Here is a 12,490-nt window from a genome sequence, read left to right on the forward strand (position 1 = left end):
GCCGGGCCCGTTTGCTAATCCCCATTTTGTTGGCTTTCTCCGTTACCTTTTTCACTTCAGACACTGCAGCTGAGCCACCAGAGAGTTGGAAGGACACCGGCTCTCTGACGCACCTTCCTGCAAACTAAAATTCTTCAGAGAAGTCTCCTGAGGACTCCTCATGGTGGACGTAGACACAGAAAATTCACTTATCGTTTGGCTTTTCAAAACACTGTTTTCAGCAGCGTTCGGCCGTCCGGAGACTCCCCCAGCGCTACCGCTCGGCTGGAGCTAGCTGGACAGAGCACGCCTATTCCCACAAAGGACTTCCAGGACGTCAGAACTACTCTGCATCCCTGACTTCTGCAGAACGCGACACCGGCGACGCTCGAGTGCCGCCCCTCACACCGCCAGCCAGGCCCTGCCCACAGGCTCCCCCTCACCCGCCAGGGCCGCTCAACCCCGCCAGGGCCGCTCAACCCCCACAGACCCGCTCCCGCCACACCGCCGCCAGCGCGCGGGCCCACCACGGCCGTTACCGGCGGCCCGGCGCAACGCGCAGGCGCGGCGGGGGCCCGGCGCAGCATACAGCGCGCAGGCCCGGCGGCGGTGCGTGGAAGGGCGTTTGAACGGTGGCGGGTACCGGGGCCCCGCGGTGCTGCGCCGCTCCGCTCCGCGCCGCTAATGGAGCCCGTCCTGAAAGGTACCGGCTCGTGCGCCGTGCGGGGCAGGGCCGGCTGAGGGGAGCCGCTGGGCTGGGGCGGGCCGGTTTTCCAGCGCCGTCCCTGCAGCCCGTCGCCTTGCGGCCCTTTTTCCGGTGGTTGCTGTCAGAGAGCGGCCGGGCCTGGCGGGCGAGGGGCCGCTCGCCTCCTTCCCCGCCCAGTCTTTTCCCTGCGGGCGGCCCAGCGCCGAGTCTGTCTCGGGTCAGTCTTCAGCTCGATCTCGTGGCGTGGCCGTCCCCGCGGGTGGGAGGTAATCCCGTGGGCGCGGGACGGAGCGGCCTTCGCCGCGGAGCCGCTCTGACTGATTTCGGGCGAATCCGCCCGAAACCCGCGGCGGGGCCTGGCGGTCCCCGGCCTGCCCCGGTGGGACGCGGGCTGTGCTCCGGTCCGGGAGGGAGCGAGTGCCCCTTGGGGGGCTCCCGGTACGGCACTGGCCGGTGCTGCCGCCCCCCGCCTCTGCCGCCACGCATGGGTGCCCGCCTGGCTCTTCCTGCCCTGGTCAGTCGTGGCTTGGCACTGTGTGGTTTCTTCTGCATCTTTCTCAATTTCAGCCTCGCTAGGTTGCCCGGTGATGTCTGTTTTTCCCCCACTATCGTCGCCTTCTCTGAGTCCTTCTAGCATAAGTTGCCCTTTGCAAGAACTGAGCTCTACTCAGAGCTCTTCGAGTTCAAGAAAGCTCCAAACCCTTGTTTTCCTTTACATCCACTGTACAAAAACTACAAAGTGCCTGTCTTTTGTTGGAGTATATTGATTAGCTAAAATTGGCTAATTATTGTAAAATATACCTTTGATCCTATCGCAGGTGCATGCAGCTTTGAAGTAATGTTCCTCTGAGTTCGTAGTTTGACCTTCATTGAAATGCTCCAACCTGTTTTTCTAGGAGAGTTATAACTATGACGGTTCTAAAATATTTGACGTTAAAAGGAAGGTAGTGTTTTTTCAAATGCAAGTGCAATATTTTTCACAATAGAGCAATCAAGAAAAAAAGGAACTCTGGCAACAGCTGCCCTGGTCCAATAGTAGAATGAACACAATAAAAAGCGCATTGGAGTAGACTTGTCTTAAGTTCTTATGTGCATCTGAAGGCCTAGTACTGATAATAAGATTTTTCCCTGTAGTTTGGCTAAGGAGGTGGTTTGTGTTTCATATTTCTCTTGTATGTTAAAAGTATTTCTAGCATGTATAAAAAATGTTAATCATTATGTAAGTACTTCAATTGTTGGAGTGTGATTCTGGTTTTCATTTAGAAAGAAGATGGATGACACTACGTAATAATGAATCAGAAGGACATACGTAGTAATGAAGAAAATTAAGCGATGTTTGCCAAGGATGACCATTTTAAATTGACACTTTCAATTCTATTCATGAGTTTTGAGAGTTGTCTGGCCTGCAGTTTGTGTGAAGTTGGTTTTGGTGAACTGGCATTCCTCCGGTTTTCTGTAACTTTCCTAATTCTTCATTCAGAATGGGAAATTGACATGGCCAATGGAGCTGTATGTCACTTTAGTGCCGGTCCCAAGTAAAATTAATGAAGGGATTGTTAGGAGTTTCATTTGTTTATCCCTCCATGTCAATACATCTGGGTTCATTTGTTTGAAGACCTTCTCAACCAAGGCTGATTTAATTCCTTGAAAAGATTATTAATCTGGTTGATAAAGGAAGCTACTTAGATGCGATATACCTAAAGTTACGTAAAGCAGCTGACATGAAATTGTATTAGGCCCTGTGTACTTAATTTGGGGTGATTCAGTATAAATAAGGTGGAATTTGAAGTCAATTGGAAATTGTTAAGTAATATTCCTGCAGTTTTCTGGGGGTTTGGGGAAGGCATAATTCTGTTATGTTTATTTCATTATGTTCTGTAACTTGTGTTACATCAACCTGTCTTAAAATTTTTGATTAACCTGAAGATTAGCAGTGATTAACTAATGATAAGGGTAAGCAGTCACGTAAAGATACTGCATTGCTTGTTAAGCTGGTAGTGTGTTTTAAAAAGACCAAGTGAAAAGTTGTGCAACTAGTGTCAAACTACTAAGTTTGTTCCATGACAACTAATTTAAGGGACAGAATTACTCTAAAAAGAACATTCTGCTGCTAACATCTGATACTCAGTTTATTAAAAGCTGTGTTTGCTACTGAATGCAATATGTGTAAAAGCAAAATTTTGCTGGAAAGGCAGTTTAACCAGTTTTACCATAGTATATTCTTCATTAGCTGTTGTTTTCTCTCTTCTGATCCAGGTATTTCCGCATTTGTAGAAGTTTGGTCATCTAACAGAACAGAAAATTACTCGAAAACCTTTGAACAGCAACTTCTTGATATGGGAGCAAAAGTAAGGAAACTATTTTGAAATAAATAGAATAAGAAAGCTCTTAATTACAAACTAGCTTGCTTGGTCTGCTTGTCATTTATATTTCTTTGTAGTACAAGTTTTTAAAGTGCAGGAAGGAAGATAATCACAGACCTAAGAATAGGGAAATGCATTTAAAGCCTCCCTATATCTATAAACCTCTTTGTATATTAATATGATAGCATGCATTTGTTGTGAAGTATTGGGCTTGCCACATGCTGTGGGCAAACCAAATCTTAAGTGTTAAAAACCTGCGGTACAAGTATGTACGTTATGTTGTTTTGTTTTCTTTAACTTCTAGGTAGCTGCTCTGTTGTTAGTACAATGTTTTCTAACCCAAGTACCACGACATTTGATTCTTCCATTCACTTTCCTACAAATGTGGTTCAAGTCCAGAAAGTGCTAGTAAAAATACATCTAAGAGTCTTTGTATATGTCTCAGTGATTTTTTTTTTTTTTTTTTTTTTTTTGCATATCAATTATGGTTGACTTGTAGGTGCAAAATACGTTTAATTGCCAGCTGTATGATTTGAATTGGAGACCAGAGTCAAACTGGCATCTTCCCTTCTTGCACATTATCACCCGCTAATGGAGATTTTTACAGCCCACATCATGCTTTAAATAATACTTTCGTGAAATCCCCATGCTTTTTAAGTGGGCATGTGTAGGCGTATCCTACTGTAATGTAGGAAGTTTTGCTTATGTCCCCAAAGCCTCTCTTTCTGTATGAATTTAGCCAAGACAGTGCAACAAAACAGTAGAATAACTGTTTTTATTATAAAAGCGAATACAATTCTCAATAAATAACTTGAGTAAAAAATATTGTTCTTTTGTGCTGTACTGTCAGATCTATGGAATTCTGATGATGTTAGATTTTTCTCACAGAAAATATGACAAAGCATAAGGCTTCAAAATTCCTCAAGTTGATCAAAAAGTAGCTGGGTATGGTGAAAGGTATAGGCAGATGATACAGATGAGCCTATTTAGCAGATCCCTATGACTGAAGAGGGGTGGTCCTGCTCCGTCACTACTCCAGACACTTCCTTCCCTGTTATTGGGCTGAGCACATGATAGTAAACTGACTTGGCTCAGTCTGTAAGGGAAGAAAACTCTCAATTAGTTTTTTGCTTTTTTTGACATCTCAAGCTAAGGTCAGGTGAGCAGTAGAGGATGTCCAGGGTAAGGGAGGAGACAGGAGAGATGAGAGGGAGGTGTAAGGTGGTGCTCCTCCATAATTTGGAGGCAAAGCTGTATCAAGCATCTGTCTCATTAGGACGTGGGCTGTGAGCTGGATACTAGCATAAGTGAGTAAGCATTTGTATTTGGAGTCATAACTTACTCCAAAAGAGATTCATTGATCCTGTATACCTAGATACTTAAAAATCATGGGTTTTGTCTTCCAAGAAGCAATAAATCAGCTTGCCACCAGGAATTTTTAGAAAAGCTGAATAGTGTTCTTAAAGCCAAATACAGATCCAACATGTTGGGAGCCAAGTATAGTGATGCAATTGAGACCGCAACAGGTAGCTACACAGCTATTTCCATTTGGCTGTGCTGAGAAGATGCCGCTTCAAAATATGAATTGTACTGATCTCACCATGTCAACAGCCACAACAACCAATCAAACAGTTTTATGCATAGGATGTTTAGTCTCCATAAAAGGAAACCTTGATTGTGAAGAACGGAGTATCTAGAACTAAAATGGTTATCGCTTAGTTGTCAATAGAGGCTGATAACTGAAGATTTGATCAGTTGTATGACACAATGAAAATGTCAGGTATGATATTAGCTGTACTGACTTAAGTTTTCTGTATTTCTCACTTTTTAAAGTGTTCCCATATAAATTTTTTGTTTGTAGTAGCTTCAGCCTTCCCTCAAAACTAAAAGTGATCTTTATTGACGAGAATTAGTTTAAAGGATAAGGTTAGCTGTACTTTTTAAGACTGATTTCTTTGCTAAATAAAAGATGTAATTTGGCGTTTCTTTGGATAGTGGCAACTACTTTCTGTACTGGCTGTTGCTTAAGAAATGATGTTGGGCTACATAAATAAAAACGTTGCAAGATTAGTGATACAGCTGGAGTAGGGAGATAAAAATGGTAACCTAGAGAAAAGAAGTTTGAAAACAAAAGGCTACTCTAGCCCTCTAGCATGCATTGCATTGGCTTGACTAATGAGACTTGAGTTTTGATTGCTTGAGGCTTCTTGAAAAGATGGGAAAGATCAAAAGAGTCCTTGACAATCTTTAGAATAACTTTTTACACTAATGGTTTATACATTAAAAATGGACTGCACTAGCTAGTTTCATTAGCATTTTCTGATTATCAAACTTAAAGATGAGCTCTCTGTGTACTTCTGCAGGTTTCAAAAACTTTGAACAAGCATGTGACCCACGTAGTCTTCAAAGATGGACGTTTGTCTACATGGAGAAAAGCACAGAAGATGGATGTAAAAATAGTTTCTGTACTCTGGGTGGAGAAGTGAGTACTTGTGAATATAATGAATGTGATCCATTCCAGAGATAATGGATTCTAGTATTGTTTTATTTAAAAACTTAAGTACAGTACCTGTTTTTTAATGTACTTGAAATAGTGATAAATCGATGAGTAAATGATAAATTTCCGATGACATTATTCCTGATATAAAGCATGTTACTTGCATAAAAAGGTAAAATGTTAACTCTTGAAAAATGAACGTGTTGAAGTAGTTCTGTAGTATATTTGTTAATCATTCAGTGTTCCACTCCTTTGCTCTCAGGTGGCATGAATAGGTACTGAAGACCAGATATTTATGTTGAATAGAACTCTTCCATTTTCATATGAAAAAGCACATTTCATCAGGGACATTGTCCCGTTTCTGTACTTAACTCCTGTAGACAGACTATCTCCTAGTAAGAAAGAAAGAAATCCATATGTAGTCTGTCTTTTAAGACATTTGGCAGGTTCAGAACAGCACTGCTTGAAGATTCTCAACTACCATATGGAAAAAGTTAAATTTAAAAAAAAAAAAAAAAATTCAGCTGTGCAGCCAGTCCACAAGAATTTTTTAGTCTATAGCTGCTTCTCTGAGTTTACAAAGTGGTTGTGAGGCCTAACTTAATTTCAGATGAAGTGTAAAAACACTTACAGTGTTTAAGAATATGTATACGTTCTACTCGAACACTCCAATGGATAAATTGCTGTGATGATGGAAATTAGAATAGAAATCAAGTAAAGAGGCCCTTTCCTATACAAATTGTAATATGCATGGAGAGATAGAAGTCTGCTAAGTGCAAAAGTAAAAAAGAAAAAAAAAAGGGGGGGGGGGCAAAACTGAGCTCTGTAGCCACTTAAACGTAGGCCAGTACAACCACAAAACTTGTGATGCAAGTCCGTTAGTCAAAAAAGAAATTCATGCAGTTCTGCAGAAGCAGGATTTTTCTTTTTTTCTTTTTAAGAATACCAGATATAGAAGTTACAGCTGCACAACCCAGCCAGCTTTAACACTGAGGGAGAAACACCTTAAGCTCTCAAAAATGAGTGATGCAAAATTTTATTTATGTAAATATATCTTTCTGTGACCTGGTGCTATATGAGTGCATGAGAATGATGGTCATTTCAGTAGAAATCTTTGGTTATAAAATTAAATATGCTTTTCAGATGGCTAAGTGTATAAATACAGAATTTGAAACCTTAGTCACAAGAACTATAGACTATTTGAGGACTTGGATGTGCTGTAGTAAAAAGGATCCTAGAAAAGTCCAGGTGAGTAGCATCTGCAATGGAACAATGAAAGCACCTTACGGGGGAAAGTCTAGGATGTGTCATACAGAAATGCTGTCTCTGTAATAGCAGTTCCACCCCAAGACTCTGCACTACTGGAAGGTACTGAGTGGATGAATGTTCTAGAAAGCTCAGACATAGAGACAGCTAGGTATGTGATACTGTAGGGGACAGTGTGGAGTTTTGAGATCCAGGTGTAAAAGCCTCATGAAACTTTTAACTGTTTGTTGCTGGATACCAGCAACAAAGGAAAAGACAGGAGAAAGGATCTGGAGGGAAAACTTAAGTTGTTTGGTAGGAAAGAGAAGGCTAGCATCTTCCTGGTATTCTTTTGAAGTGTTCCTTGTATCATGCTCTGGACAAGGCAAGGTCTTGCTATATGGTTAGAAGATGAGGTTCGTTGGAATTGGGGAAATAATCTGAAATAGATGTATTTTATTGCAGTGGGCAGGGATGACACCCAAGCTGTGAATTATGATTGAACTTCTCTGTAATCTTTTTCTTCTGCCTTTTAGTTTAAAGTTAATGCCAAACGGTACACAAGAACGTATAACTTATATTGATGTATACTCTAGGCAGAATTCATAGGAATATCATATTCTTGAGCAAAGTATAGGTCAGGAGCGGTAGAAGCTTACGTGAGAGATAGTAATGAATAGTCTTGCTAGTCAGAGGATTATTCAAATGAGGCACAGACAATATAAAATTAAAATGAGTCTGTGCTTGCATACATGCTAAAGTTTTTTGTAATAAAATGAGGGAACTGGAGTGCCTGATTTTATATGCCTAGTTTATCAATATCTCAGAAATTTGGTAGGCAGAAGACAGTCTGTTGAACCCTGGGACAATGTAAATGGTCTGTACCAGTAAAATACTGGTTCTGTATGAATGGAAGCTTAGTTTGAAAACAATAACTGTGTAAGCAAATAATGCAGAGTTCATGTGAGTTGAAGTTTTAGCATCACTAAAAGAAGATGGCTTGAGTAACCAACTGCTCCATTCAGTAGTGAGTGGAACATTCTCAGAATGGTCAGAAATGCTGTGAAATGTCATTTCAGGAAATGTGATAGTAAAGGGCAACTTTCTAGTGTAGCCTGGGGATTGGATGACTCCTGTTGGAGTGCAGTGTGAAGAAAAATAGGTATTGCTTGGTCTTCATTGGTTTGTGGATGGTTGTTCAAATTATTTCAAAGAACTTCTTGTAAGTATGACCACAGTATAAGATCAGTGTTCATACTGGAACAGCAAAACGCAAGTTCTGTGACAGTGCTGAACTTTAAAAAGGAGTCTACTTAAAATGAAAGAGGTTCTGTTAAGAAGAAGCTAAGACAGTGAAAGGAATAAAATTCTTGCTGGTGTCAAGGACACTATTTAAAGCATAAGTCCTCTTAAGTGTACCAGAAGGAAGATGGTCATCACATTGTGTGAGGGGAAAATTAACATTTTTGGGACTTAGAGTAAATGTTTTCATGGCATTATCACCTCAGCAGTAGTCAAAAATTAAATTAAATAGAACATAAAACCTCATGTAGTGGGATGACAGCATTTTATCGTGGAATGTTGTGAGAGGATGGCAATGAGCATAACTGAAGTTAAAAAATAGTTTTCTCACAAGATGTGATTGAAGAGACAAGAATTCTTCAACCTGGAAAAGAAGTGGGAGTGGAGGGGGAGAGACTTTTGTGAACATAAAGGTTCACATGGAGAGGCTGAATAGGGAATGAATGCATATTTTCCTTTCCAATAGAAGAATTGGAAAGCATCACATGAATCTGTCTGGAGGCAGATTGAGAGAAAACAGTAAATTATGGGTTTTAGCAAAACATGGTTAGGCTGTAGAACTCCTTGTTGCAGAATCATAGTCAGCAAAGATTTACATGGGTTTAAAAAAAACGCTGAAGCAATTAAACATTTGGTTTTATCAAAAAAACAAATACAGTGTTGCATCTGACCATCTCTAAACCAGAAATCTGTGAAACATAGCAAAGTAAACTGGGAATGTTTGGCTGTGTTTTCATGTGCTCTTGGGAATCTTGATATTGGAAACAAGATCCTGAAGTACATGGTATTTAATCTGGACGCTACTTTTTGATGTTTGAGCTCTAAAAACACCAGACAAGGAAGCAAATCATAAACAATTACTCCAGCGATTCTGCTTTGTGCCAAATACTCTCCCACTTAACAGCTAGTGGACCCCTACTTCCAAACTGTTATGTGTGTATACTAGTGTTATCTTCCCCTGAGCAGTGCTTGAGCGTCTCGGAGGAACATGCCCTATGATTTGAAAAACATGTAATACTCGCTTTTCTCCATAAAAACCAGCACAAATTATTTGACTACAAGGGTTTGTGCAGTATTTAGTGAACATTGCCTTGTTGAACTCCTACTGGATTTCCAGTGCTCTCTCCAATGATCTGCCTCAAACTTGTACTGGAAGCTTCTGCTTTATCGTATGAGCATCTATTTGAATCTAAACTGAATGCAGTTCTACAGTTTAATAGGAAGTAATTTGATGGGGAAGGCAACTCTTTTAAAATAAGATGACAACTGAAATTCCAAAAAATTCATAACTCCAGAGTAAATGTATTTTTAATTAAAAAAAAATTGAAGTGTTTTGTTTCCTTTTTTTTTGTTTTCTAAGAATGGTAGATATGTCTAACTTTAAAAATAGTGCACAAAATCACGGACTAAGAGTCATGCAAATAAATTGTAAGTTTAATGCAAAGTAAGTGACAGTTTTAGGTTTACTGAAAACAATTTTTTAGTGCTTCAATTCAAATACCTCAATGAGCAACCTAAAAATATCAAAACCCAACAACAAAAAGAACCCTACATAAAATAGAATTGCTACAATCTGTGTCCAAATTAAGAACACTTAATACTTCCAAATCAAACCCATAATTGGGAAACTCTACCTGTGTATTCTTAGTATGGTAACTCACTCATGTCACAAATAAGATAGATAAATCATTTACATTCAGATTTGTCTACAAAGTAAAATATTCTTCTAAGATATTTAATGGCCAACTTTTCCTCTGTTATCTTCTCTGAATCAATGAAATCTCTGAATTAATGTGAATTTTAATGTCGTCTACATCTATGCTGATTATTTTCCAGAATTTAATAATAGCTACTGAAGTCCAGCATGTTGAATTATCATTTCTATTTGATGCACCAGAGAACTCTGAACTCATATCTGTAGTTTGACAAATACATGTAGTGGTGTGGCTTTTTGTTCAAAACTCAGTAAGCGTTAGATTACAATTCTACAGATAGAAACTTTATAGTGGTTACATCACTAGGTGTCACTAGAATCACAGTTTAGAATGACTTCTGGGGGAATTCTAATACAGTCTATTAAGGTTCCGTACTCTTTCCCATAATCAGTTCTATTATTTATTGTTTGAGAATAAAACTGTATTTACCGATTTTGACCAAAAGAACTTTAATTTATGTATTAATAACCAAATTCTTGTCTCAACATCATCCTTAGTGTTCACATATACAGTAGATTGTATCATATTCCAAGATAACATTAGTCCCACTGTTCTCAAGTCAGTCTTCAAATATGAAAAGACAGGAAAATCGAGGGGTAAGGTATCAGTTGGATTTTTGGTTTTGTAATTTAAGAAAAAGTTCACATAAGTATAGATTGCTCCTCAGTAAGGGGCTGGTTTTAGCATTACATATACAAAGAGAAGGCAGAAAACTGAGACTAATAGGCAAGATATAAAAGCCAGGATCAGATGAAGCCTCCTCCCTCATTTGCCCGAATAGAAAAATATCCTGCCCTCCCCGCCCTGCCATGACATTCTGTAGATTGTAGTTGGGAGTTTACAGTCATCACAGTGACCAAGTTAAGCTTAAGTTTACTAGCTAGTGAACAATGAAAGCCTACAGTCCTCACAAAAGTCAGGGCAAGATAAAAGCTTCACGAGAACCTGGCCGGAAGGACTTAATACAGTGGTTTTTTGAATGCATGGAAAACAACAGAGTGGGAATCTTTGAGTTTCAAACCAGCAATTTAGAGGGCATCATTAGTACAAAAAGATTGTATCGTGTCCTGTATTTAGCGTGTAATATATAGGGGTTTTTTTATTTTTTTTTAGCATTACAGTAGTTATGCTAAAGATACACACTTAGGAAGGGTTGGTGTTTCATTATTACGGGGCTCAGATGACTCTTCTTGCAATAAAGGTTCTCATTCTTACAAAAAAAACCCAAACCCAAACCTGCTCTAATTTATTATACAGGTGTCGAGAAACTGGAGTACATGCTGATGAATCCTTATTTCCTGCAGTAGACACTAATGAAGGATTACCACTACTAATCAAAAAAGTGAGTATGTGATTTTTTTTTTTTTTTTTTTTTAATATGCCTAGAGTAGTAAACTTTAAAGTTTAAACTTGACTTCCTGACCTCAGGCATTTGAACTCTTTATTTTCAGAACATTCTGTAAACTCTGCCTATCCATCTGAGTAGGCTTTTAAAGGTAGGCTGTGGCTGTGGTGATGTGACATCTTATCTGAAGAAAGGATAATGAAAGTAGGGGTTTTATATTTGTGAATAAAGAAACGGAAGATTTAAATTAAAATGACATAATGATTAATCAAAAAAACATGACTGCAATGTGGCTTATGTTTCACTGAGTTGCGACAAACCCTTAAATCCTGATATATGAAAAGAAAATCTTTCAAGCCTTAGCTTTGCTACAAGCAAAAAAGAAAAGATGGTGACTTAGTCTCCTTTTTACTAAAATCTAACCTAAAAAAACCTGTTAGGTTCTTTCTTATTTCATATTAAAGTTCGCTTTGGAAAACCTTAACTTCTACAATTATCTGTGACTTTCAAGGAGATGATAATAAGTAGCATAAACACTGATAATAAATACTGTGATAAAGTGGTAGGCAAATAGGAAGTGTAGTTACTTCTGGCAGTTTTATACCATGTAATTAATAGTTCTGTGTGTCTTGTAGCACAAATGTATGCAGCCAAAAGACATTGTTGAAAAAAATCCAGAAAATGATAGAAGGCTGCAGAGAAGACTGGATGAGATGGCTAAAGAATTAGCTGTACAAAAGACAGCAATTAATGCTGGTAAGAACAACTTTGAACTCAGATTGAAATATCTTCAGTTATTTCTTTAAAGCACTTGATGGGTTTTGGCTTTTGGTTTTTTTACTTTAATGCATCTTACCATAAGAAATAAACTTGACTTACTTTTTACAGAGTTCTTCGCAAGTTTGTGGTATTAAAGCATCTGTAGTGATGTTAGGTATAAGGAACCTAATTTTTTCAAGTTTTTTTGAAAAAAAAATGCAACTTCTTAAGCTGTTATAGCATGTAAATATTAATGTAAAAATGCAATTTCTTTGTGTAGAAACTGATGTACCAGTTTTACTATTTGAAGACAATGGTTCACTTGTATACAGCCCTGTTAATAAGATAAAAGATCGATGCAGTCCAAGGGAAAGAAGAATAAAGGAGATGAAGGAAAAAAGAGTAAATCTTTCTCCTACTGGTAAGAAGTTAAATTTTACTTATCCGTGAACATGCACAAATGGCTACCATCTTTATTATGGAATTTTTCATGCACTTGTCTTGCTCTGGCCTTCAGAATTTTTTTCATATCTTTCTTGATTGCACGGCTTCCCTTCTTCCCAGGTTTCGAGTAGGCTT

General features: G+C 39.0%; 1 protein-coding gene across 4 annotated transcripts in view; it reads left to right on the top strand.

The window, feature by feature from the left end:
• Window positions 1–554: 554 nt before the first annotated feature.
• The window catches only part of MCPH1 (microcephalin 1), a 129,799-nt gene continuing 117,863 nt past the window's right edge, over window positions 555–12,490 (top strand). The window contains exons 1-6 of one of the 4 annotated variants that reach the window (XM_052809424.1): window positions 555–682; window positions 2,942–3,033; window positions 5,412–5,530; window positions 11,065–11,149; window positions 11,788–11,908; window positions 12,192–12,332. In XM_052809424.1, the coding sequence (XP_052665384.1) occupies window positions 664–682; window positions 2,942–3,033; window positions 5,412–5,530; window positions 11,065–11,149; window positions 11,788–11,908; window positions 12,192–12,332 (577 nt within the window). In that variant the 5' untranslated portion in view covers window positions 555–663. The remainder of the gene's footprint in view (window positions 683–2,941; window positions 3,034–5,411; window positions 5,531–11,064; window positions 11,150–11,787; window positions 11,909–12,191; window positions 12,333–12,490) is intronic. The other 3 variants (XM_052809426.1, XR_008238460.1, XM_052809425.1) reach the window with 3 other exon arrangements.

The sequence above is a fragment of the Harpia harpyja genome, chromosome 15 (assembly GCF_026419915.1).
Source record: "Harpia harpyja isolate bHarHar1 chromosome 15, bHarHar1 primary haplotype, whole genome shotgun sequence".
NCBI lineage: Eukaryota > Metazoa > Chordata > Aves > Accipitriformes > Accipitridae > Harpia > Harpia harpyja.